Below are 27,716 nucleotides of genomic sequence, written 5' to 3'. Positions count from 1 at the left end.
TAATTTTACTTCCTCTGGCTTGCTGTCCTCAGCTTTTTTTCTAGTTCTTCTCTTGCAACAATAGACAATTATGTACAATAGTCTGTATTTCTGTCCATGGTTTCGCTTCCATTCCTACCTGTTTCTTCATATGCCTTTGCACTGTCTCGGGCAGTCCCTGACGCAGAATGTGGTAAAATAATGCCACTGTTTTATCACACGGTTCTCTCGTCTCGAGCCTCCAGCGCTCTTAAATCTCTTGAATAAGGCAACAAGGTCTTCATCCTCTCCCATTTTCCTTGTCGTAATCGCACCCTTGTCTGATGTGTCAGAGTACTGTACTCTAAGCGCTCTCCCTACATCTGCTGTGCGATTATTAAATGCTGCTCCGCCATGTCGGGTTTTGTGCTGTTACACTCGCATACCCTGCACATCTTCAAATGTCAGCTCGTTCTTCTATTATGGCTGCTAGCAGGCTCTTTACGTCACCAACTGCTAATGTCAATCCCACTGTCATACTTACTCTTAGATCCTGTCCCCATTCCTCCATACTGGATGGGCGTCCCTTCTTAGGGACGGGAGATGGAACCTTTTTTGTCAGAAAAAACCTTTCCCCTTTAAATTTAGAGGCACGCAGGGGTGTGACCCTGGGAGCATGCGCTACTCTGACACTGCCCACGAGCGCCACTCCTCAGTCCCCTTTTTGTAGTCGACGGGAACGGGCCGATTTCACCAGCGCTCCTGGGTTTGGCCTTGCCTTGTAATTCCACATGCTCTTCCCCGGATGCTTCTCTTATCTTTTTGTCTTCGTCATCTAGGTACTTGGTCCTCCGGCGTCGCACTCTTCCCCGGCGCATGTCGACTTGAGCGGGTTTCAGCAGGTGTCCAGCCTGTGAGGGACTCTTTCCCATGTCAGATCCCCATGCTCTTTGCCTTCGAGCCTTGGCCTTGAGCACGGGTGGGAAGGTTGCACTGCGTGCAACTCTGACTCCACGTGCACTGAAGAACAGGCTAGCTAGGTGGAGAGAACTCTTCGAAGTGTCACCTCCAGAGGACTTGAAGAAGTTTGTCCGGCAGAGCGCGACGCCCAAGGGAGGACTGTTATTTTCCATCGCACCCCGTAAGGGCGCCTCTGTCCCGAGGAAACGCCCAAGTGGGAGGAACCTCTCAGGTGGTGCTACCAGCACACGCACAGAGGCTAATCTAGCTACCGGCCTTACAGCAGAGGTGTCTTCTGACGATAGCGGTATCAGTGCTGAGGGACCTCAAGGTTCTTCTACTGGGTTTGCACCCGAGGGGCTTTGCCCTAGTACCAGCACTATGTCCCAGGCGGCGCCTGCACGCAGCACTACCAGCGACAATGCTGAGGGCGGTACACCTTCCAGGCCTAGACCTGAGGTGCGGGATAAGCCACATGTTCCAACGCCAAGAGTCTTGTTCAAGGCCGTGTCCGGAGGGCCATGCACCACTACTTTAGCACGTGGCACACAGCTTGACAAAATGGCCGCCGTTCCAGACAACATGGCCGCTCGTCTGATGCCACTCCTAGGAACAGAGCAGGCGGGTGAACGAGTTTCAAGGTGGGACTGGTGTCAAACAGGTATGTGGCTTACAGTGTATCCATCAGTAGCCGCAGGGCAGGTTCCCCCTGCAACACAGACTGAGTGTGCTCCGGCCCCAGCAGCCCCCAGCCACACACTGTCAGTATCCCCTGCCTCCTCTTCAGCCTCGGAGGACAGGTTCTTCCAGAGTTCAAAACCAAAAGAGCACAGTTCTGGTCGGGCCTCTCAAGGTTCTCTTCCCCAAGTCTAGGCCTCTCCTACAAAAATGAAAACATTTCTCTGCAGGCCCACGGGGTTCCATTCCCCAAGCTTAGGCCCCTCTGGTCTCAAAACAAAAGTACACAGTTCTTTTCATGTGGCAGTGTCAGACTCTTGAAAACGCGGGTTTTTTTCTCCACCCCTGCATGACCACCGACATCTTCCCCCTCTTCTCACTTTGTATCTTTTCGTCTATCTTGTTTCACTTCTTTCTTTTCATTCAGTGTACTCCTGCACCTTCTTCCTCTTTACTGTGCTTCTTGAACACTCCTCTTGCTTTATCGTAACCCAGAACCACTGTTTCCACTTTGCTGTGCAGCCTTGCACCACTGTTTCCACTTTGCTGTGCAGCCTTGCACCTTCTTTTCTCACTTTCGGGTATCTCACACCCTCTTCCTGCTTTCTATTCGCTGACACCCCCTCTTTACTTTCATTGACTTTCAAGTACACTCTGTCTTTTGGGTTGCTCGCACCCTCTCTCCTGTCTTTCTCTGGCGCTGCCTGCGCACCTTGTTTTCCTTACTTACTCTTACGTCCCCTTTCCTCCATACTGCATGGGCGTCCCTTCCAAGGGATGGGAGACAGAATCTTTTTCACTAGAAAACACCTTCTTCCCCTTTAAATTTAGAGGCGCGCAGGGGTGTGACCCTGGGAGCATGCGCTACCCTGACTCCGTCTCCCCCCATCGCCACACCTCAGTCCCCTTTTTCGCTTCAATGGGAACGGGCCGATTTCACCAGCTCTCCTGACTTTGGCCTTGGCCATGTACTGCCACGCGCTCTTCCCCGAACTCTTCTTCTATCTTTTTGTCTTCTTTGTTATTCAGGTACTCGGTCCTCCGGCGTCATGCTCCTGCCCAGCGTATGACGACTTCAGCGGGCTTCAGCAGGTGTACAGCCTGCGAGGGGCTCTTCCCTACGTGTGACCCCCACGTTCTTTGCCTTCACTACCTTGGCCCTGACCATGGTTGGCAAGGTTGGACTGCGCGCAATGCACTGACTCCACAGGCACTGAAGAACAGGCTAACTAGGTGGAGAGAGCTCTTCAAAAGGTTGCCTCCAGAGGAAGGGTGGGCCGCTATTTTCCATCACACCCCGTGAGGGCAGAACCTCTTGGGTTCTACTACCAGCACATGCACCAAGGCTACTCCAGCTACCGGCCTCACGGCCGAGGGGTTGTCAGATCTTTCCGGAATCAGTGCATATGGACCGCAAGGTTCTTTTATTGGGTGTACACCTTGAGGGGCAACGCCTTAGTAGTGGCTCAATGTCCGAGGGGGCAACTGCACGCAGCACTACTGGAAACAATGCTGAGGGCAACAATCCTTCCAGGCCCGGACCTGAGGTGCTGGGTAGGCCTCATGCTCCACAACCAAGAGTTCTGGAGGAGGCCGGACCCAGGGAGCCAGGCATCACGACTTTGGCACGCAGCTCAACAAAATGCCACTGCACCAGAAAACATGGCTGCTCGTCTGATGCCACTCCTACGAAGAGTGGGCGGGTGAACGAGTTTCAAGGTGGGACTGGTGTCAACCAGGTACGTGGCCTACAGTTTATCCATCAGCGGCACAGGGCAGGTTTCCCCTGCTACCTAGACAAAGTGTGCTCCGGCCCCAGGAGCCCCCAGCTACTCCGTCAACATCCCCTGCCTCCGAAGACAGGTTCTTCGAAAGGTTCCTGGTGCTGATGTGAACCCCCACAGATTGGTGCCATCCTATAGGATGCTGTCAGGGACCTGCTCCCTCCGGTCACGCCACAGGCGACCGTAGTCATTCCTGCCATGGCTCCGGCACCACAGGCCCCAGCGCAGCCCCCACTGCTGGCACCTTTGAATCCGCCTCCAGTGCACCCGGTTCTGATCCAACCTGCGCAGCTACCTCCGGCTCCGGTCTCCACAAAGCAGCTCACCGCGCCCTGCACTACACCTCCCGTCGCAGACCAGCCGGACACCCAGGTGGATACAGAAGAGGAGGACCCTGACACGCCGTCGTCAGCAAAGGTATTTCACGACAGGCTTGCAAGTTTGGCAGAATATCTGGGCCTTCCTCATCCCGCGGTAGAACTTTCCCGAGGAGTGGGTCTTGGCAGGGGTCCTCTCCTTAAGACCCCCTACCAAGTTGTGTGTGTCCCGGTGAAGAAGGATGTTGTTGCTCTGGCCAAGAAGGATTGTTTCAAGCAACACTAGGCCCAGCCTGTCAATCAGCTCCTCAATGCGAAGTATAGACAAATGTAAGGGGATACACTCTTGCTATCAACACACCCCCAGCCGCACTCGTCGGTGATCGCTGCGGCATCACTCTATTCTAAGCCAGTCGTCCTCGGCCACCTTGTCCGCGATGCTGCTAGGTAAGGGGGAGAGGATCTTGGAGGCGTACGGGAAAAAGCTGTACTCCCAACACCTTCCTGCACCTGCGTCAAGCCAACGTGGATGCCATGCTTGCAGTGGCTAATCGGAGGTTGTGGCAGGAAATATCAGACTTCCTTCTGGAACTCCCGGCACAGAGACAGGCACGCTTTAAGGTGGGTCTAGGAGAAGCCAAGCTGGTAGAGCAGGACATGGAGTCAAGAGTGGTCCACATCGATAACTCTTGCCGTGCCATCTGCATCGCCACGGACATGAGAAGGACGACCTGGCTTCGGGCTACAAAGTTCAACCGGACGTCCAGGATCTCCTATTGCACCTTCCTTTTCGAGGGTAGTGACCTCTTCCACTCGATCACCAACGAGTTGGATAAGAAGAAGAACAGTCTTTATCTATTCTTATGAAAGCCACGCCCAAGGCGTACACCCCGTCGCATCAACGCTCCGGTAAGGGGCAGGCGTTTGGTGGGTTCTGGGGATTCCAGGAACGGAGGTCGAGACAACCTTATCGTTTGCCGAGTCAGCACCGGCGCAAGCAACAAAAAGGGGGGGGCAGAGCAAGGGCTTCTTCCAGTCCCCCTCCTCAGCAGCAGCCTCAGAGAGCAAAAAGGCATGACGTGTCCCTCCGGGTCCACATGTCTTCAGTGGGGGCAAGCTAGCCTCTCAAGTGCATTTTTGGCACCAGAACTTTGCGGACCCTTAGATCCTCTCAGTAGTATCCATGGGTTACTGCCTAACTATACCTCCCTATCCTCCTTCCTCCCTCCCTTCCTCTCCCACAGATTGGAACGGCAACTCTGTGCGCTGAGATCCGGTCAGTCGTCGAGAGTCCGGCAGTGGAAGAAGTACCAGCCTCCCAGAGAGGATTAGGCTTCTATTCCAGGATTTTCGCCATACAAAAAACTAACCAGGCTGGCCTGATAGTTGTTGGACCTCTCCACCCTCAACCTCTCCCTCCCTCTTCAAAAATTCAAGATGGTTACGCCATCACTCATTGCAGAGACACTAGACAAGGGAGATTGGATGTGCGCCCTCGATCTGAAGGACGCCTACCTACACGTCCCAATTTGGCAGCCCCTCGCTCCTTCCTACATTTCAGGATCATGGGCTGTCATTTCCAGTACAAGGTGCTACCCTTTGGCCTCAACTCAGCCCCCAGGGTGTTCACCAGATTTATGAATGCAGTGGCAGCCCTCCTCAGGGCCCAGGGCCACCATGTCTACCCGTACCTGGACGACTGGCTCGTCAGGGCAAGATCCCCAGAGGGGGTTGTCCACACTTCCTCTGCGCTGATGAGTACACTCCACGACCTGGGGTTTACCATCAACCTCAAGAAGTCTCAGCTGCAGCCCACGCAGAGCCTTACCTTACTAGGCCTCATCTGGGATATGAGCTCATCGAAGGTATTTCCCTCAGGGGACAAGATTACGGCCCTCAAGAGGGCCACTTAGCACTTCCTTACCAGACCAGTGACTTCGGCTTGGTGGTACCAGCACTTACTGGGTCTCATGGCAGCGGTCCTCATGGCCGTGCCACACACACACGAGTCTCTGAATGAGGAGGGTGCAGCTGCACTTCGCAGCCTCATGGAATCAGGAGAAGGGCTCCCAAGCCGAGCTGGTCAGCATACCGCCTTCTCTCCACTTGGACCTCACATGGTGGTCCCAGGACTACAATCTGCGGACGGGCATGCCATTCCGGCAGCCAACTTGGCAGGTCACCATTCCCTAGAGAGCTGGGGAGCCACCCTGGACAGCCACAGCGTCCATGGAGTCTGGACCCAGCAGGAGTCACAGATCAACTGGCTGGAGCTCAGAGCCATTTGGCTAGCCCTCAGGGTACATCAAGGGCAGGACAGGCCAGATCCAGACCCACGACTCCACCAGCATGTACTATGTCAAAAAGCAGGGGGGTACCAGGTCCCCTCCGCTGTGTAACCTAGCATTCAGCATGTGGGAATGTACCCTGGAAAACGACATCTACCTCTGAGCCAGCCACCTCCCGGGGGAGGCCAACTTGGAAGCGGACAGCCTTCAGCATTCTGCGAGCGGACAATTACAAGTGGCAATGGAACGACCAGGTGCTGAAGGTGGTCTTCAACACATGGGGCCAGCCTCAGGTGAATCTGTTTGCCACCTGAAGAACAGGAAGTGCCATCAGTTCGCGTCTTGGCAGGGACTAGGCCCCAGCTCCCTGGGCAAAGCCATGCAGATTCAATGGAAGGACATCCCAGCCTATGCTTTTCCGCCCACTCCCCTGATCCCCAGAGTAGTCCGCAAGATAAAGGCTTGTCACCTCAGTATCATACTGATAGTGCTCTGGTGGCCTGCGAGACTGTGGTTCACCCAATTGCTCAGCCTCTCGGACCAACCACCCATTCACCTTCCGCTGGGCCCAGAACCTCTCCTGTCCCAGCAGGGCGGGGGCAGGCTTCTCTACCCCACTCCTCAGAAGCTAGCCCACGCAGCGTGGTTCCTGAGCAGATCACCCTCAGGCACCTGAATCTCTCTCAGGCTAACCTGGAGATCATCCAGGGTGCTGGGAGCAGGGCCACTAGGAGCCAATACAGGAGTAAATAGAGCAGGTTCTGTCACTTGGCAGATTCTTAGGGGATCAACCCCCTGACGTGCACACTGAACGATGTGCTCTCTTTCTCCTATCTCGCAGTCATGGGGGCCTACAGAAATTCGGAGGAGGAGGTCTTCCCCTCTTCCAACCCGATAGTCAAGAAACCTCTGGTGGGCTTGTCCAGGCTTTACCCGTTCATCAAGAAGCCACACCTGGTGTGGGACCTTAATGTGGTGTTGGGCACCTTGACACACAAACCCTTTAAGCCAATGTCGTCCGCGGACATTAGGCTGGTCACCATCAAGACAGCTTTACTAGTAGGTCTCGCCTCCGCTCGCAGTCAATGATATCCAGGCTCTCCTGACTTTAGAACCCTATACCACTTTCCACAGGGATAAGGTGGTCCTGCGGAATCACCCGGCGTTCTACCTAAGGTACCCTCCGCGTTCTATCTAAACAAGGAAATAGTCCTACCTACATGCTTCGCTGACCCTAAGGACAAGGCTCAGAGTCTTGCACTGTCTGGATGTCAGATGTGCTCTGAAATTCTATCTGGATAGGACCAAGGGCTTCCGCATGTCGGACGCACTCTGTCACCTTTGGGGGCTCCAGACCTGGTTATCAGGCATCCAAGGTCTCCATCACGGGGTGGATGGTTGCGGCCATCAAAGAGGCCTATGAGCGGCAGCGCAAGCCGCTGCCGGCCAACATGCACACCCATGCTGTCGGTGCCAAGGCCACTGCCATCACATTCCAGCGGCAGGTTCCGTGACAGGACATAAGCAGGGCAGCCGCCTGGGCCACCCCTTCAGCTTTCTGTAAGCATTACTGTTTGGATGTCGGCTCTAAATCAGACATGGCCTTCGGACTGGCGGTTCTAAGGAACTTGTTTGCTTAAGGAGGGTCTTCTCTCCACCCTGGGGCTACATTCAGTTGTAATCGCCCATACAGGATGGAGGAAAGTAGATGGGATGTGAGAGTAAATAATACTGGTGTCATTAGGCAATAAATATTTTTGACGTGTCATTGGGGACTGAGGTATGGCGGGCATGGTATGTATTGCGGTCATCCTCCCCCTTGCTCTAATAATGGGAATTGCGTATTCCCGCGCCCATAATCGTACACACCTACACTAGTTTTCCAGGTGGGATTTGTTTCGCCCCTTTGTCTTTGTCCTGGCAGTAACCTTAATCTGCTCACATATGGCAGGGATATAGCTCCTGCACTGTGCGATCGTGCTGGTGGTCTTTCAGAGTATGGTGTTGGTTCCAGTGTTTTCTCTTTAGGGTATTCCAAGTCTGACCGTTATACCCCTATTCTATATTTTCATCTATTGAAAAACCACATGCACCTCTTGTCTTCTCGTTTTGCTCACTTTCTTCATTTGACATTATACCCCAGCTTGTATATGGCCATCATCCCTGTCCTCTTCATTAAGATCTAACCCACTTACTGACAGGTGCTCTATGTTCGTCTGCCATTATGTCACCCAATTTGCTTCCTATTTCTTCTGCTAAAGATCTCTTATTGTTCCCTTTAGTTTTCTACCCATCCTTTTTCCTAATTTGCCTATATAGATCCCCAATCCTTTTCCTATGCCTTCTTCCTCTTGCTAGTCAGCCCATGTCTGTTTTTTTGGTATTCCCTGCAGCTCTCTACAAGGCTGTTGTGGTCCTCTCTCCTTCCCATTGTTCTCGTTCTTCAACTGGCACTATGCATCTGTTAACAAGATAATCTATTTCATCATCTTTTTGTTCTGTACGCTTTCTCAATTCTTCTTCCCTTCTCATCTCCCTATACTCTTTTATTTATTTTATTTTATTTTTTTCTCTCACCTATTTTGCAATCTGTTCTTTCATTCTCTGATCTTCAATTTCACTGTGGTTCTTCTCTATTCTTTCTCCTTTCTTCTGCCCTTACTACCTTCTTCGTTCTTCTTTTTGTTTCCTCCCTTTCACCTTCTGCTCTTTGTATGCTCTTTCCTCTTCCTTTTCTTCCCGTTCTTCTTGCTTCCCTCTCTAACGCCATTGATACCTTTTCCATCTAACTTGAGTAATATCTGTCCTCCCATCCATTCGTTTTGCACTACGATCCCTTCCTTGGCTCTGTCCTTCTCTTTTTGTCTCGTAACTTCCTCCTCAATTTCTGTCTACTTCTTCGTTCATCACGCTCTTTACACATTGCGTGTCGAAATATGTTTTCGTTCCTTTATCTTACTGTCTTCCATGATGTCTTCACTGTTATAATTGCCTTTTAATTCTTTTAAAGGATACATTCCCTGTTTATCTTCACATGTGATATTGTTTTTGGTAGGTGTAAGAGGAGCTGTGGGCGTTACGATCTCCTCTTTATGCTGATTAAGCATTCACTTCTTCTCAGGAGGATCTTCTTTCTCGGTCTGATACATTTTCCACAATTCTAAAATAGCTAATCTTTTTTGTAACTTCTTCCCAGTGTATGTAGCATACAGATACGTTGTCATATGTCGCAATACTGTTTTTACAACAAGCCTTCTTGAGCCGACGCCATGAGTGTTTAATTAGTCGTGCCCTTCACCCATTCTGCGTGATAATGCCTTATTTTTGGTGTGTAATGTCCTGCATAGATGTAAAACAGCAGTGTCCCCCAGGATGACAAGTCGATCTTGACTGCCAATACTTACCAGGTTCTTAAATCACCTATAATACAAAAATCAATTTGGGCAAGCACGATCAATCGCTGCCCTTTACCAATAAAGATCAATATTTTAATCAATTCTTTAGTCTCTATCATCGTTTCTCTTTATTTCGTCATTTATAGTTGTATCAACTCTTGCTGGCCTGTTCTGTTATTGCCACTGCAAGAACCTATATTTAATTTTTACTAGGTTTTCTCACCTTTTATCCTTCCCTGATGGACCTCAATTGCTTGTTTTTAAGCCCTGCTAGTCTACTGATTTTATTAATATTGTTTTATTTTTCTTAATTTATACACAATAATAGTTCGTTTATACTGATGTATTCATAACCCCAAATAAACGTGCACTTTTCTTTTTCTGTGACCACCTTCCTTTACGCCCCCGTAGTAAATTTATCTCATCTCACTATTTACTCCATTTTGGAGTATAATACACCACCTTCTTATTTGGCACTTGCCTCAGGAATCCTTATCTATACTCTACTTGGAGTTTAATGCGTATTGTTTGTCCCCTTGGAACATGAAATCGAGAGATCTATCTCTTTAAGCACAAATCTCGTTCCCATATATTTACACTTAGACTATAGCCCCTCCCCTTTATTTGCCACTTTCAATGCTCTACTTAAATCCGTGGCTCAGCTCGAGTCACTTGGCATCGACTCTTCCCCCAATCGACCAGTTCGCCTTTAGTACGTTGGGCACCTGCGGGGACAGCACAGGTATTTCGTCAAAGGGGGCACCTGTCCACCACTTCTTTCCACAAGAAGCTCTACGATCTTCTGGCTAATGGCAAAAGTTGTTGTTCAACCGAGAGTGTAGATCTGGGCTTAGGTCGATGGATCGAAACCTTCCTCTGCTACCAAAATGTGCAGTAGCACCTTGGAGCGTATTTTCTGCGCAGAATGGAATTACCCTAGTAAATTACCTCGGTCCCACATAACCGGACAGACTAAAAAAATATGGCAAAGTACTACTTTATTGTCAGTTCAAATAAAGTAGGGAAATCTGCTGACCATACAAAATGCAGCTCACACACCGTTACTTTCCACTTACTCAAAGACTTTATACCTTAAAGTGTGTCAACTATGATGTCATCCTATGTGGCAAACAATAAAGCCTATCGAGGGGAGGGATTGGTTAGGGGAACATGGTATGTATAAGTGTTAATAACATGAGTGGGTGCCCCTTACCTTTTAGGCATGCCTCGAAATACATATAGTGATTATAAAAATAACAGCAGATTGGCTTCTGCAACATTGTATAGTATGTGGCTACATAGCCACTCATTATTGGTTGGCATACTCTTCCAACCTTCGACATTTGGCTCGCTAGCAGCACGTGAACAGAACAAAACCCAGCTACTGAGAACATCAGATCAGTGCCTGCTTTGGTCGATTAGCCTATCATCTCATCAGTCAGACCATGAGCCAAGGCTTCTCCTTTGTAGTTGACCTTGCTGGCTGTTTTCTTCTGTGGGATTTTTATGGTATTCAGGGTACACCACTATCTTCATCTGAGGCTTATTGAATAGACCCTGTTTTCGAGTCCTGCATCACATATCAGTAGATCGTGAATGTGTCTATTTCGGCCTGTTATTTTCTGCTATTTGATTTAATTCTGCTGGGTGCTATTACTCCTCTTGGCCTCTGGAGACGAGGTTGCTCTGTCTTACTTGTGCTTCCTGCACTCTTGACTGCCCAATACTTGGCACATGCAGATGTTTTCGCTTCTGCTTAATCTAAGAGTAATGTGGCCTTTGTTCTCGCGCCTTGAAACACTTGTGTATAGGCGCGTTACAAATGCCATATCATATATCGTATCATAGCTTATCCTGGTTAACTCCATTTGTTCTTTCCAATTATGTCTTGTTGTGTCCTCCTTAGTCATGGTAAAACAGATATTTGTTGTTTCTTGCATGAAGCTGTTTTCTGCAGCGTTTCTGATCTGCGGCCCTGGTTTATCTCTGAGGTATTCTTCACACGATCCGACTTCCATCTTTTCATCGTGACCGCTTTACTCACGTTATAGGTTCTACCGCAGCAAGCTTCGATGCAACTCATCTACCTTGCATTTCTGCATATATGCATTCGTTGAGCTTCATCTCCCTTGTCTTCTATGCATGGATGATTTCTTCCTCTCTTTATACCCGATTACTTTGTTTCTTGGATTACACCTTCATTCTTTAAGTATTCTTATATTGTTTCTGTGCATCATCTTGTCTTCCCTCTATGATGTCACTTTACTCTAATCTGTCAGCAATTACAGCTCTTCCATGTCTAATGGTGCATGCCGACATCCTTCCATCCTTCCACCACTCCACATTCGATGCGGTTGTCTGAGTGCATAACGTCACTCATATTTTCGGTGTGTTATTGGGATGATAACTAGTGCCATGCACCAAGTCTTCCTGCTTTGCGTCCAATATGACAGAGATGAGGGGGTGGGCACTAGAGATGACGTCATCTGCTCCTCTACAAATCAATAGAGAACAGTGTGGAAAACCACAGGTTGGGGGGAGGGGAGGGCGGGGAGTCATCACAGAGCCCATTGACCAAGTTAATGAATCCTTAAAAGCTGTTTACTGGAACCTGGAGAGAAAGTTCCTTAAACAGAACTACTTCATGCTGGGGAGAGAAAGATTGATAAACACAGACACAGGGGCTGTCTAACAGATGAAGATTACAGGTCTGAACCACCTGAAATTGTTGAACTCCTTTTTTCCCAGGTGAATGATAAGAACACAGCATATTTACAAAAATCCTTCTTCAGTATCTGCCGAAGCCAATCTAGAGATGCCAAATGCCAGCTCTTTGAGTATCACTTGTAATACATGGATATGTCGCCAGAGACCAAAATTCCTGGCACATTTTCCGATGTTAAGCAGAAAGTATTCTCGTATCGAGTCAATAGTGGAAAAAAGAGAGCACCTTCTCATTCTACATTGTTGTCATTTTCACATTTTTATAAGTATACTTGAAGATCTATGTTAGACATGGCTGCTTCATTTTCAGTTTTAGAAGCAGAATGATTTCCCAGAACGTCACATCTGATATCATGTTAATTCTTTGTGCTGATATGGAAATCACTTCTGTGTATGAGACTTTTTTAAAGGTGCAACATTTACGCTGTACTTCATTTCACCTTTTAAAATAGTTAAACAGCACATTTTATTACAGTTTTTAGTACTAATGTGTTCTTTTACTTTAGGCTGAGATGGCTGCCAAGGTTGAAAAGATGAGGCAGAGTATCCTGGAGGGCTTGAATTTCACCAGGCAGCATCATCCACTCCCTTTCCCGCCACCACCTCCAATGCCCTTCTATCCATCTGCTATGTATCCACGACCATTTGGGCCAATGCCGCCACCTCCAGGCAGAGGAAGAGGGTTTCCTGGTGAGTTTCTGATTGTTCATAGTTTTATAAAATGGTGTTGGTTATTGGTAGTTGTTTTCAAAGGGAAACTAGCTCAAGGACACTCGTGGTTAGTTCATGAGATGAAATATGCACATTTTCAAACTGTTAAATACTAACTGTTAAATACTTACAGCGTAAGCGCATATGTTAAAATGTTAAGGCTTTAAATTTGTCTTACCAAAATTACACTGTTCACCACTTTTTAACAATGGGGAATGAGTGTTTACTCATGGAAGATTAAATGCCTATGTAATTTGATAGTGCGTATTTCTCATTTAATAAATACTTTTACATTATATATTTCTATACAGTGAAATGTTTTGTTATGTTACTATGACATAGTAACATAAACTAGGTTGTTTGCTGCAAATATGTGGTGTAGTGTGGGCCAATCACAGAACTTTTTTTTGTTACCAGTCGGTAAGGGTGTCTACTAGAAAACTGAGTTTTGATACACCCTTGGACAACCCTTTTTCTATCAAAACACATTGGATAGCTTGACTCCCTGTAATTTCGGAAGGTCTGTAGGGTATTTGTGAGCCAGAGTTGAATGACCCAATGTTTGGTACCTTAGATACTGAATCTGATGCTATCCCACAGTCTCCATTCTGTCTGCAATCCATTGACCTGAAGCGAGGCTAACCTCCAGCTTCCGGTACGGCAGCATTTTAAAATGATTGCAACATGGCCCCAAATGACAGTTTCTCCGGCTCGTACGATGCAAACTGTGAATTGAATTTTCATTAAAGTTCGGTTCAGCTGTGTTTTTCTGCATCCTGGCATATAATAGACTGAACATTATTTGATAATTACAGACTGATGCAGCCTATAACCTTATTTTGGACTGGGCCTACTCAACTGATGGCCCACTAGGTTCCTCAGTCTTATTCTTGCGTCCTTGAGGTGAAGTTCATTTTTTAATTGAGTTCTGAATGTGTCTGTAAATGCACTTTCTCGTGATTCCTGAAGGCTGTACAGCTGTCAGCAGTGGTACAACTCACTCTGATGCCGGGACAGCCTGCACCGATACCAATTGATCCCTCATCTACTGTAAAGACATTTTCGCCTTCAGAACACAGACGTTCTTTTTTTTTAGTTGTGTGGTGATTTTCCTGCTTTCTTTTTATTCTTTTTTAATTTTTTTTTAATAAACATCTTGAGTAAGGTAATACATATTTTGTAAACAAGAAATTGTCCTTTTGTAGAATGACAATTCTGCTGTACAAGGAAATCTTGATTTCCTCTTCAGCCATCACTCATACATGCACCGAGAAAACAGGAGCTTTGTCTAGGAGTTGCTTTCACCAGTAATGGGGAAAAAAGTGTACAGATTGGCTCTGGGTACAGGATTTAACAGCCCTGCACTAATTGATTACGGGTAGTAAGTCTCTGCAGTGCATGGGCTCTTAGGTTGGCACGTGTCTAGTAAGTGAAAAGTATTCAGCTGGGTCAAATATTTTAATTGTAAAGGTTTATTTTTAATTACCGTGATTTGCTAGCTTGACTGATGGCTGTAGTCAAAGGATGTGTTAATAGACCAATGCTGGAGAATTGCAATTTCAGGTAAGTAGCCACATTTTCACATTGACTGCTACGTTTCCAAAGTTCACGAATGAGCTACTCAAAGTCTTTGTCGGTGATCATGGAGCAGACCATGAAACTGCTCTATTGCACATCTTAGAATGGATTGTGTCTTCCCACGTATTCCTCATCTTAGATATTCGTATCTTCCAGCTTTGCTGCTTCGGAATTCTTTTTTCACTAGAGGGCGCTGTGCTCAAGGTCGCAGCGTCAATGTCCCTCGAGGGCTGCCGTCGAGCGTCGACGTCATACGTAGTGTAAAGGGCTCGACCCGGGCCCGTTGGCTTCAATTCCGTTTTTCTGATAGCTACTGCTTTGTGCCACGAAAACGGTGCTTCAGTTTGTCTGCGTAATGTCTTCCCCGTTGAATCCTTCCATGCCCAAAACTGGCTTTAAGAAATGTCAGAAATGTAGGAAGAAGATGTCGATCACTGACCCCCATCGAAATTGCCTCTGGTGTTTGAGTCCAGACCATCGGGTGGACGAGTGCGGTTCCTGTCAGCCTATGACCAACAAGGCTCGTAAGAAACGTAGAGGTAAACTGGCGCTAGGGGAGGAATCCTCAGTCTTCTTCAAGAAAGGTAAAAGAATCGAGAGAATCGAGTGAAAAATCTCGGCATATGTCGAGGAAATCGAGATCGAGAAGTCGTTTGAGGAAATCTTCCTCTTCTTTATCTAAAAAATGAAAGAAAAGACGACACAGATCTCCTTCGTCCTCTTCCTCGTCGGCTGACGCAAGGGTCATCCCATACCCTTCAAAACATGATTCTCCCAAAAAATTGAAGGCTTTTAGGGCTTCGATGATTAACATTTTCAAGAACGCAGCCCAGACCCCCTAGAAAAAGCTGCATGGAGACCATGTCTCATCTCAGTCCAAAAGTGACAGGGGGATGTCAAAGACCAGATGCGCAAAATCAGACGACAAGTCGTCGAATGTGTCGTCGGAAGAAATTTCCCCGACACCTCGTAAAGAAAGATCAGACCTACCAGTGCATAAATCGGAGGTGTCGACTAACAAGTTAGCGCCGGGAATCCACCCACCTTCGATGTCGAAGGATACTTCTACGCATCTGTCGAAAGCGCTCTGGAAGCCGACTTTGAAGATGGCGTCAACGCCTTCCACGACTGTATCGAAGGCTCCTTTGACATTGTCGAAGCCAGTGACAATGACATAGACGCCTTCGACGCCATTGTCGAGGAAAACTTTAATTCCGGCGCCAAAATCGACACCTTTGTCGAAGCCGAGGTCGGTGCCTAGTCACCCAGAAAAAAATACCAACCACAACGTAGACAAGACTTTTTCATGTCTAAGTCATCCATTTATGAGGAGCATTCCTCTGAAGAGGACATTACTCCAGCTGGAGTGAAACTTTGGACTAGCAATGTCCCTGAAGAATTTATAGAGGCTAGATCTTAGATGGCTGACCTGTATGAATGCCTAAAAACAGCCAGTGGCCTGGATACTTCTCCTAGTAGATTTTGATAGACCCTGCAGACCATGCAGACTCTGTGTACAGACATTTGATGAATAAAGTCCTAGAGTTTATGGGATGGGAATCTAGTTCCCCTAATTTTGATCAAGATGACATGACGACCCATCCTTAATGAGGGCCCTCAAAAGGACCCTGTACTCCCCTTTCATAAAGCATTACAAAAAAGGGTCATGGCCACATGGGAAACCCCAGATTCTGGCCCAGCTGTAAATAAAAAATACGTAGGGAAGTACAGGCCTTCCTCTTCTGACCCAGAATACCTAGCAAACCATCCCTCGCCTGAAATCTTAGTGGTGCAGGCGCCACATCTCCTAGGCATTCGGCCTACCCTTCGATCCCCCCAGATAGAGACGACAAAAGGATTGATGCCTGGGTTCGGAAGGTTTTTTTCTTCGGGCAGTATGGCCTTTAAATCGACGAATGTGACTTGTACCCTTGCAAGGTTCACTCACACCCTGTGGAATTGTATGACGGCAGCGGCTGAACACATTCCTGAAGGCGAGGAACGGGAAGGTTTCCTTGCAATCGTCAGAGATGAAAAGGAGGCCATGGGAGAATGCCTCCAATCAGGATTGGATACTGCTGACAGCATAAGCAGGTCATGGTGTCTAGCACAGTCCTGCGCAGATTTGCATGGCTGAGGAAGTCTGCTTTTGCACCGGATGTGCAATCCAGATTACTCAATATGCCTTTTGATGGCTTGAGGTTGTTTGGCATCAAGGCTAACGAATTTTAGAAAAGCTGCAGACCTCAAAAGCGGCAGCTAAACCACTTAGCGCCTCTATAAAACAGCCTCAACAACATTCCTAATCGGGGTCATCTTCCTGGAGGAACCGTCCTTTTCGATTCTACTCCTCATTTGGGAGAGGGAAAGGACAGGCCAATCATAAAGGGCAACAAAGAAAGAATATTTCCTTGTGTTGGAAGAGGAAAGAGTGTTAGATCAGCCCTAGCAGCGAACACAGTCCCCTCAGCCGCTGCTACAGCCGCTGCAAAGCCACTTTGAGGCCTTGACCAACAAGACCCTGGTGGGAGGCAGGATCATTCGGTATCTGAACGAATGGCGGGGCTTTCCTTCAGATGGCTGGGCACTAGAAACAGTGGCCCTTGGATACAGTCTTCCATTTCAACAAAGACCTCCGGACCATCCACCGGGAGCCAGCTCTGTCAACATTCCAGACCCGCTCCTCGTGGAGGAGATTTTAACCCTGCTATCCTCGCATCTCGAGGAGAGAGCTCACCACATTCTGCAGATGGTAACAAAGTTTCAAAATGCCCAGCATCTGCCTGCCTTAGATTTTCTGAGGTTGCTCGGCCTCATGGCAGCTTACATTTTTGGGGTGCCAGAGGCCAGAATGAGATCCCTTCAATGGGCCCTCGGGACTCAATGGACACAATTTTCAGGGGATATGTCAGATCTTCTGCAAGTCCTGACCAGAGTGGCTCAAGATCTTCTTTGGTGGGCTTGCAAGGAAAATATCCTCGAGGGAGAATCTTTTTGGCAACCATGGCCGGCGAAAACATTAGTGACGGAAGCCTCACTCACGGGGTGGGGAGATCATACCAACGATCTGACAATCAGCGGTCATTGGTCGCCATCAGAATCCAAACTACACATCAACATTTTGGAGCAAAGGGCAATCAGACTGGCGCTGAAGGCCTTTCTGCCCTCTCTATGGGGAAATAATGTCCTGATAATGACAGACATCACAGTGGCCATGTACTACCTCAACAAGAGAGGGGGCGTAGGGTCACTACCACTGTGCAGAGAGGCAATGCAAGAAGAAATCTCTCTATCGGCAATTCACCTAGCTGGAGAGCATAACACGGCGGCGGACGCTCTGAGCAGGCAGAGCACAGTTTCTCACAAATGCAAACTAGCTCAGGAAATCCTTCAAGAGATGTCGCCCATTTGGGGAGTTCCTCAAGTGGATCTGTTCGCGACCAGTGTCAACAGGAAGTGTGAACTGTATTGCTCAAGGGAATTTCCTCCGAGAGGAGCTCTGGGGGACGCGTTCGTGATGGACTGGAAATTTCCACTCCTATAAGAGTTTCCTCCAGTCCCCGTGATTCCTCATGTAATCAAGAGGTTGAGAAAGTTCAGGAAATTCATGATCCTAATTGCCCCGGTCTTTTCTTTCCTTTTACACTTGGCCAATTTGGGGCTCCAAGTTGGTACAATAAAGGGATATTTAGCAGCGCTATCTGTATTTAAGCGCTCCTCAGTAGAAGTGTATTACTTCAAAGTGCCCTTGATTATTCAGTTCCTAAAAGGACTCTCAAATGTGTACCATCCAACCCCTTTTCAGGTACCCGTCTGGGATTTAAATTTAGTTTTAAAATTCCTTACATGTATTCCATTTGAGCCCTTACATTCTTGCCCGTTAAGGCTCCTTACTTTGAAAACAATTCTGCTAGTGGCAATTACATCAGCCCGCAGGGTGGGTGAGTTGCAGGCGCTTTCTTGTAAGCCTCCTCACACCATTTTCCATAAGGACAAAGTTACTCTTAAGGTCAAACCTTCTTTTTTACCTACAATAGTCTCTCAATTTCACCTGTCACAGAAAATTACCTTCTTTCCTCCTCCGCATGCAAGTAAGGAGGAAGAAAGGCTACACAGACTGGACCCGAAAAGGGCTTTCAGTTTCTATATCTCCAACCAACTCTTTGTCGGGTATACTGGACACAAATTGGGTCTAGCGGTATCAAAACAGATGCTGTCCAGATGGATAATTTTGGCAATTACTGAATGCTATAAATTGGCTGGTAAAGAACCTCCAAGTGGGCTAAGGGCCCATTCAACTGGGGGCATGGCGACTTCAACGGCTCTTCAGAGGGGTGTCCCGGTGCAAGACATTTGTGCAGTGGCCATCTGGTCATCAATGCACACCTTCGTGAGGCACTATTGCTTGGACTCATCTCAAGGTGCCCTTTTTGCAAAATTCGTCCTTCACACAGTTCATGAATAATATTTGTGGTACTCCCTCCTCCAAATTCAAACTGTTTTGGGAGCCTATCTAAGATGAGGAATACGTGGGAGGACACAATCCATTCGAAGAACAAGTTACTTACCAACTATAACGTTCTTTCGATTGGATGTTCCTCCCACATATTCCTCATCGACCCTCCCAGCCTACCCCACTGTACAGTTTACGCTAGTTGCTCTCTAAATTCCATAAGAGCTGGAGGTCCATGAATGCCTGGTCACCTGATGCACTCCAACATATCGGGCGCGGGTCGAGCCCTTTAAACTATGGATGACGTTGACGCTATACGGCAGCCCTCGAAGGACATCGCTGCTGCGACCTCGAACACAGCACCCTCTTGTGAAATTCTTTTTCGAAAGCAGCACAGCTGGAAGGTAAGAATATCTAAGATGAGGAACATCCAATGGAAAGAACGTTACTGTTGGTAAGTAACTTGTTCTTCTCCTTAAGTGGATGGAGCTCACTTCAGGACAGGGTTTCAACATTTAAGAATCACTAATAGCAGCAGAAATATGGTCAGTTGCTCACCACAAGACCAGCGTCTCCACCCTAGTGTTATATGCTAATGTTTTATTATTCAAAAATGTTTGGATGCAACAATCCAGTGGTATCTCTCCTATGTCATGGTTCTATATAGTTAAACCCAGCTTTTATTCTATGTTCTGTATTCTATTGGAATGTGGTGAGAGAGAACACAATGAGAAAACCAGTAGGTGAGAAAGAGCCCGTTGGAGAGGAGAAGGAAGGAGTGATCAGGGGGCGATGTAGCTGGGGACTTAGCCCCGATGGAGGTTTGAGAGCTTGCAAATAAGCTGGAACACATGATGGCATGCGTGAAGGTGGTGGACAAGAAATAATTGCAACAATCTGTGACTTGTGCATGTGCTGCCTTTGCAGGGAAGTCTCCCCAAAGGAAGGCTCCCCCAAAGAAAGACCTTCCAGCTTGCAAAGGGCACATGGCTAAGAAGAGTTTGACAGAGTCATCGGAGGGACAGAAGTAAACATGCTCAGATGTGGTGCTTCAGATGGTGTAGCACTTTCCACGTTGCTAAGAATGGTTCCTGTCCAGGACTTAAGGCTTTGTGCCACAAGTGTGGAAAGAAAGGGCACTTTGCGCATTGTTGCAAAGACCTTTAAACAGATGCTGTTGGAGAAATAAGTGTGCAGTCTGAAAATGATTGTAGCGATGCTCGTCAGTTAGCCATGTGGGCTCAAGACCAAAGAGGGGTGAGAAATCTCATGTGGGTGTGGTAGTTTATCGTGTGGGGGTGTTCATGCTTTTAGATATAGGTTCAGAGTACACCATCCTGGACAAAAACATATGGGAGGAAAAATTCAAGGGTACTAGAATCCCATCTTCACCTGTGGGAGAGAGTGCGTATGGGGGCTCAGACATAGACATATTAGATGTGTTTGAGGCCAAAATAGAACGCAAAGGCAAGACAACAGTTGCTGATGTATATGTATCAAGGAAAGGAGAGTGCCTATTGGGCTGGTACTAGCCAAGTGAAATGGGTATTGTGGTGGACCCTAGTGTTCTTTGTCATATTGCAGTAGTGAACAATGATATGATTGGGGTTTCTAAGCACTGACCCAGGGATCGAACCGGTGGTGCTCTGTGTCGTCTTGCTTCCAAGGGGCATGCACGTTGCCCCTGAGCTATCCTCCCGATGATCTGCTGGGCTGCCTTGAGGAGAGACAGAAAGGACTTTTTAGGGAAATGTTGGGTTGTTTGAAGAGACATCATCGCCAGATTAGACTAAAGGAGGGTGCCAAGCCAGTCATGGCAATGGTGAAAACAGTGCTGATATCAATGACGGAGGAGGTTTCTTTTAAGTTAGACAAGAGGCTGAGGGCCTTATTGAACCAGTTGAGGCATCTGGGTATCTCTGGTAGTCGTGGTGCGCAAACCTAACGGTCCGGTGCTATTATGTGTTGACCTGAGTGTTGAATTGAGTAGTGATTGTAGATGGGTTTCCTCTTCCCAACATAGGGGTTCTTGGTGAGCAAGGCCGGAGTTGCAAAGGTATTCAGCACATTAGACCTAGCCTCTGCATGCCACTAGGTGGGAAGACTGGATCCCTGTTCCAAGATTCTCACCATGTTTGTAACTAGGGAAAGGACATTTGGGTTTAACATGATGCCATTTGGGCTCGTCAGCGGTGGCACTCTTTCAAAGAGTGATGCGCAATCTACTCAAAGGAGTATTCTACTTCCAGGATGACTTACTGGTTATAGAAAAGGACATGATGACAGAACACGATCAGAGATTGGCCATAGTCTTATGATTTCTAGCCGAAGCAGGGCTCACACTTCAGAAGGAGCAGTGCAAGTTTAGAGAAACCTCCCTTGAATACTTAGACACACTCAGTGGGAAGGGTCTTGAGCCAAGGGGAGAGTTGGTGAAAGCTTTAACTGAGGTGGAACCTCCTAAGAATAAGCAGGAAGTAATGTTCTGCCTGGGCCTTGTGAAATACTATTCCACATGTGTTGTGCATTTTGCAGTCAGATGCAAGACTATATGGAATTTGTGCAAAAAGGGGTTCACATTTGTGTGGAGTGACATGTCAAGATAAATTTCAGGATGCGCACCAGCGTTGGTGAATTGTTATGCTAAATGTGGAACATTTGTCATCATGCAATGGTTTGGGGGCTGTTCTCATGCAAAGGCAACATGGAGTAGAGTAATTCTGTTTGCTTTGCGAGTTTTGAGAGGAACAGAAATGCAGCATTTGGTAACGGAGAATGAAGCTCTGTGTGGTCTGGGTGATCAAGAACTATAATGCATTCCTAAGGGGGAATGAATTCATGGTCCGCATAGATCAAAAACCACTTGTGGGAATATTAATGAGCAAAGGACTTGATGGTGTGTCTCCAGAATAGAGAAGTGGGTTACTTCATTAAAGGGTCATGAGTTTGTGGTTGGGCATGTCTCTGGTAAGGACAATGCTGTGGTCGATTCTCTCTAGGGCGAGTCTGAGGATTAGCATGGGCTAATGTGAAGAGAATTAGTACTAACTGTAGTTACTCTAGGATGAAGAAAATATTTCTCAAAGGAGGACCCTAATGGTCCCCAGCAACACTCCCCATAGGGATCTGCGTGCTGCAATAGTAAAATACAGATGCCTTTAAGAGTTTAAGAAGAAAAATAGACACCATAGGAAAGGTAACAATACAAAGAATAGAGTTCCAAAAGACAGGGCCCATAAGTATGAATAATTGAAAAAAGACTCCACTCAATCTGGTCCTTTTTCTGAAATCCTGAAGTCCAGCAAAAAGTGCTGGGGGGTCCTACTTTGTCACAAGACAAGCAGCAAATTCTTCAGGAAGTTTTGCATTTCATTCTTCAAAAAGGAGCGGTAGAACTGGTTTCTCCTCATGAGGTAAACAAGGGTATTTATTCAATGTACTTCCTTGTTTCCAAAAAGGATTTAACTATGCGCCCTGTCTTAGACCTTTGACCAGCAAACACTTGTGTCAAACCACATATGTTTAGAATGAATACCCTTCAGGAGGTAATTCCGCTCTTTAAACAGGGGGATTACATGGCGACACTGCATATGAAAAATGCATACTTCCATAGTTCAATGTTGCCATCTCACAGAAACTATCTCGGGTTCAGACCCCCAGAGCACCGGAGGAGCAGGAGCCCCTCCAACACTGCAGGAGCAGTGCACCATCGCGGGAGGTAAACCGGAGCTTCCTTCCATACTGAGGTAGGCCCGTGGGCACTTCTAACCTCCTCATCTTGAATCAGCGTCACGCTCGCTAAAGCGCTGACATTACGCCTCGTGTCCCCCTTGATGGGGAAAATATCCCTGCAGATTCAGCAACCCGCTTTACAGGGCATTTATTCATTTTATTTACATGCTCCTGTTTTGGTGATCCACGCAGCAGCCATTCCAAGATGGCCGATGCATGCCTTTCGGCTTCTCCCTCCCCCGTTGGCTCCAGATAGGCAGCTGCCGCCTTCCCATTGGTCGCCGCACCTTTATTTCGGCCAACCAGCAACCGGCAGGCGCAGCCGGCCTCCAGCACTATGGCCTACACAACAAGGCAACTTGCCTGTCCCCAGCCTGTCCTGGCCTACCCTGCCGTCTGCCAGAACCCCTGCCCAACTAAGGCTCCACACCCAGCGACGCCAACTAAAGGTACTGTACTCCACCCCTTGGCGGAACCCCGTCCGGGCCAAACAACACTAAAACACTTTTGCACATAGTGCTAATGGCGGCCTATACTCAGGAATTTGTAGCCCACTGTGTTGCCTATATTTAGCATTTATAGCCCTTTGCGTCGACTACACCTAGCATTTGCAGCCATTGTGCCCAACTCAAATCTAGCAACTGCCAGCCACTTGCACCCTGTGACTGCCTAGCAATACAGCCAAAACCCAGCCTGCCATTCATTATGTGCCGGCTCCTCCTACCATACAACACCACCTGGCTACTTACTCTATGCACCTCCTTTGCCCTCACCAGCGTATGCAGCCCCCCCCCCCCGCACCCAACACTTACCCTGCATGACACCCTTGCTCTCCATGGCACACCCAGCCAACACGCCAACTCAACCCCCGCCCCATATAATCCCTATTTGAACTCAACTGCACTATGGCTGGAACACTTCGCCACTAGACCTGCGCCCAATCTACCTTGTTCAGCAACCATTAGGAATGCAAGACTGGGTTCAAGATTCCCCCGCCACACCCGTGCACCCCAGAGGCTCTCTTACCCCTCTCGGAGCCCTCCATCTACACAATCTCCCCGCAGAAACATCTCACGCTCGCCAACACCACACAACTCACCCAAAGCACCTCTAATCAAAGGTGCCTTGATTAATGCCAGGTCACTCCCTGCGCACGCCTTAGACATTGCTAATCTGATTATAACCCAAGACCTCGACTTCGTGGCCATAACTGAGACCTGGCTACATAGCGCCTCAGGGCCACTACTCACGCTCGCCATTCCCGACGGTTACACTGTTATCAGATGTGACCACAATACCAAACAAACTAAAGGCGGTGGTGTCGCATTCATCCATAAAGCATCCATCGCCATCAGAAGCATTAACAGCCTCAAATCCCATCCACAGAACTTCTCACGGTCAAACACCCCATCTCCCCCAATCAAACTGCCACATTCCACCTCATATATCGACCACCCGGACCAATTTCCATCTTCTCAGATGACATCATGTCCATCATAGCCAATAAAGCCAAAACCAAATCACAAATCCTCTTACTTGGCGACTTCAGTCTCGGATTCCAAGACCCTAATGACCCTCCAGCGCTAGACCTGGCTAACACATTAACCGATCAAGGTTTCACCCATCACATCACGGAACCCACCCATTCCAAAGGGTGAACCCTTGACTGGCTAGCTGAATCTATCTGCTGCATCAACCTCAAGAACAACACTCCCTGCACATGGTCAGATCATCACACAATCCTCTTCGACATCAAAACCACTGACCTCTGCCCCAAGCAAGAACTTGCCCTCGCCACCCAGACTAGAAACAAGAGACATCACCAAGGCTAACCTACTCCCCCTCGTCCTCTGGCTCTTAAACAACATTGCACTCAGATGCACGGATCCCACAGTACTAGTTGACACATACAAGCAGTCCATGCTTAAAGCCCTGAACTCTATTGGCCAAATCAAATTGAGGAGACCCAAACCCTGAGCCCACCTCAATTTGTGGTTCACCCCTCACCTAAGAGAACTCTGCAAAGCCAAACGCACTGCTTAATCTCGTTGGAAAAGTCACCCCACAGACACCAACAAAGACCACCTAACCATTGCCTCCCTTAACTACAAAGAGGCCATCTTCCAGGCAAAGAAAGACACATACAATGGCTGCATCATGGAAGCCAAATCCAAAACTAAAGAGCTCTTCAAGATCCTCAAGGAACTTGAATCTCCCCAGATACATGTATCAAAACAACTCGTGGTGCACAAACATTCAAGATGCCCTACTGGGTAAAATTACCACGCTCCAAGCCAAAATTAACGCCAAACAATCGTGCCCCCAAACTGACACCCAACCCCCTCCCATTCGCATCACCCCCCCAGCTCTACTCGCAAGCCTTTCAGCTTCACAGCTCTCAGTACATCTGAAGTTGAAAACATCAACAAGTTCAAGCCAACCAACTGCCAAGGCAACTTATTTCCTGCCTCAACCATCAAGGATGTGGCACACAAACTAGCCCCCTTCATCACCACCTTCATCAACACATCCTTCAAAACAGGCATTGTCCCCAACAATCTAAAAGATGCATGGGTCATACCACTACTTAAAAAACCCACTCTCGACCCAAGCACACCCATCAATTACAATCAAGGATTTTAAGCAGGAAGGGGACCGTGGTAATGGGCAATTACCACGGTCCCCTTCCTGCTTAAAATCCTTGATCGGGCCACTTACCTTCAGATCCAGGAATACCTCGAATCCAATAAACTCCTCGGCCTCAGGCAATCAGGCTTCAGACCCAGGCACGGGACAGAAACGACCCTTATTGACATGAAAACACAAATTGAAGACCTCAAAGACAAAGGAAACTTGCACTGCTGCTACTATTAGACCTATCCGCAGCCTTCGACCTTGTTAAGCACTGCGTCCTTTGTCAACACCTCATCAACCGCCAACTTCTCAGATGCTGCCGCCTCTTTTCCCCTTGTCCCCCCCCCCCTGCCTCGTCGTGCCTTGAAACACTTGTGTATAGGCGCGTTACAAATGCCATATCATATCATATATCATATATCTTGGGTCAGATCATTCCTTGACAATAGATCCATGCAAGTCTTCTCGTCAGCGACTGCTGATCCCTCACCTGTCCTCTGTTGCGTGCCTCAGGGCTCCTGCGGATCCCCTACACTATACAACGTGTTCACCAAACCTCTCTTTGATATCCTTGACTATCTGGGCGTCACTTACTCAAATTATGCTGATGACACCCAGATACTCATCCCTATCACTGGAGACTGCTTGGCTGACACCAAATCACTGAATGACGTCTACCTAGTCATACAAGCCTGGATGGTTCAACACGAGCTATGTCTTAATGATGATAAGACTGAGCTCCTCATCCTCGGCTCACACTACCACCTTGGTAAACTTGATCCTGCTTTCAAGTCTTTCACCATTGACGGCAACATCATCAAGGTTTCTAAAGACACCAAAACCCTTGGGATCTATCTTGACTCCACTCTGTCCTTCTCCCGACAAACCAATTCAGTTACATCTGCCTCTGCCTACACATGCAAACTGATTACTGCTTGCCACCCCTTTCTCTCCACGGCTAACTGCATCATCTTAGCCAGAACCCTTGTGTCCAAGATCGACTACTGCAACGTGCTCTACCTGGGCACCAGCCAAAGGAACCTTAATAAGCTGCAGGTCACCCAAAACAACGCCATCAGAGCAGCTCTCAACATTCCTAGAACCAACCACATCTCAGCCACCAGACGCAACATGGGTTGGCTCTCAGTAGCCCAAAGAATCTCTCTGAAAACCTTGACACTTACCCACAAGTGTCTCTCCAACCAGGCTCCAACATATCTCTCCAATCGATTTGCACCTCGCACCTCCATTCGACTGCAGAGATCTGCACAAACCAATTGTCTGATCCTCAAGTTCAAGCGACAGAAAGCTGGCGGCTGCAGCGTCCCTGTACTAGCAACCAAACTATGGAACACACTGCCTCCCACACTGAGGTCCGAACCCTCCCCGTATGCCTTCAAACGCAATATTAAACTGTGGCCCCTGAACAATGACAACTAGCAATGTTTCCTGCTCCATCTCTGTACTGCTAGCTTAGCCACCCGGCATATTACATGTATATACTTACCTCTGTAAATATTGTATATATTGTAAATAGAGACCTTATCTTGATGTACTTCATGCCGTTCTATTACATGTCTGCTGGAACCACTCATAAGATATGCGCCCAGATGCCTGTGGGCAAGGCGCGCTTTACAAATAAAGAAATTCAAAGTCTGCATGACTCATTACCAGTTCAAAGTGCTTCCCTTCAGAATATCCTCGGCACCAAGGGTGTTCACCAAAGTCCATGCAGTGGCAGCTGCCCACCTGCGCAGACAGTCTATTCCAGTGTACCCTTATCTCGATGACTGGCTAGTCCCTGGGGATTTGTCATCCAGGTGGCCAGGACACAGCCATCGCTATTGGATCCAGTTCCTGGGGTTGGACCAGTGAGGGAGGATCACCTGGATGGGGGGTGTTCGGGTAGTGGAAGAGGGACACTGAAGGATGAGACGCGGTATCCCCTTCCATAGGCCACCTTTTCCCCATCCTGACTAGTAGGATATCTAGAAACTCCACACCCTTTTCCAACACAAACACTTTGTTACACTGTGAGCGACAACAGATATATACCACAGCCAATTTACCTGGCATGTTCCAACACAAGGGTCAGGCAGAGTTGGCCAATTTCTGACAACTAAACACACACCTGACTGCCCTTTCCCTTCCCCATAGGGATAAAAGGCAAAGCGCAAGAGTACACTCTGAGCAAGGCCAAACGCATGAGGAAGCAGCTATTCCAGGTGGCAGTTCAAACGGAGGAGCAAGGCGGCGAGATCTGAAGTCATCAAGGAGGGAATTGCCCTTGCCCTCTTCAACCCAGACCTGCAAAGCGTCTGACAAAGGAAACAGAAGACTGGGAATCGCTTCTGGTGAATGGTGACGGGTGTCAGCGGTACATGGAACCCTCCTGCACTGATGGCCAGGGTGGGGAGACACAGTTGCGATCGTGGTACCGTCCTTGACTCCAGCGGCAAAAGAAACACTGGAGTTCAGCATAGCCGGTGAGTCGAAAGAACCAG

The 27,716-nt window shown here is 48.0% G+C and overlaps 1 protein-coding gene across 2 annotated transcripts in view; it reads left to right on the top strand.

The window, feature by feature from the left end:
- FAM120A (family with sequence similarity 120 member A) overlaps nt 1–27,716 on the top strand; it is a 1,536,407-nt gene that overhangs the window by 1,084,975 nt on the left and 423,716 nt on the right. For both annotated transcript variants that reach the window (XM_069643586.1, XM_069643587.1), the window contains exon 14: nt 12,611–12,794. In XM_069643586.1, the coding sequence (XP_069499687.1) occupies nt 12,611–12,794 (184 nt within the window). The remainder of the gene's footprint in view (nt 1–12,610; nt 12,795–27,716) is intronic.

Source organism: Ambystoma mexicanum, chromosome 2p (genome assembly GCF_040938575.1).
Source record: "Ambystoma mexicanum isolate Mex_15411 chromosome 2p, UKY_AmexF1_1, whole genome shotgun sequence".
Lineage (NCBI taxonomy): Eukaryota > Metazoa > Chordata > Amphibia > Caudata > Ambystomatidae > Ambystoma > Ambystoma mexicanum.
Note: the sequence above shows the minus strand (reverse complement) of the source record. Positions and strands in the feature narration are given on the sequence as shown.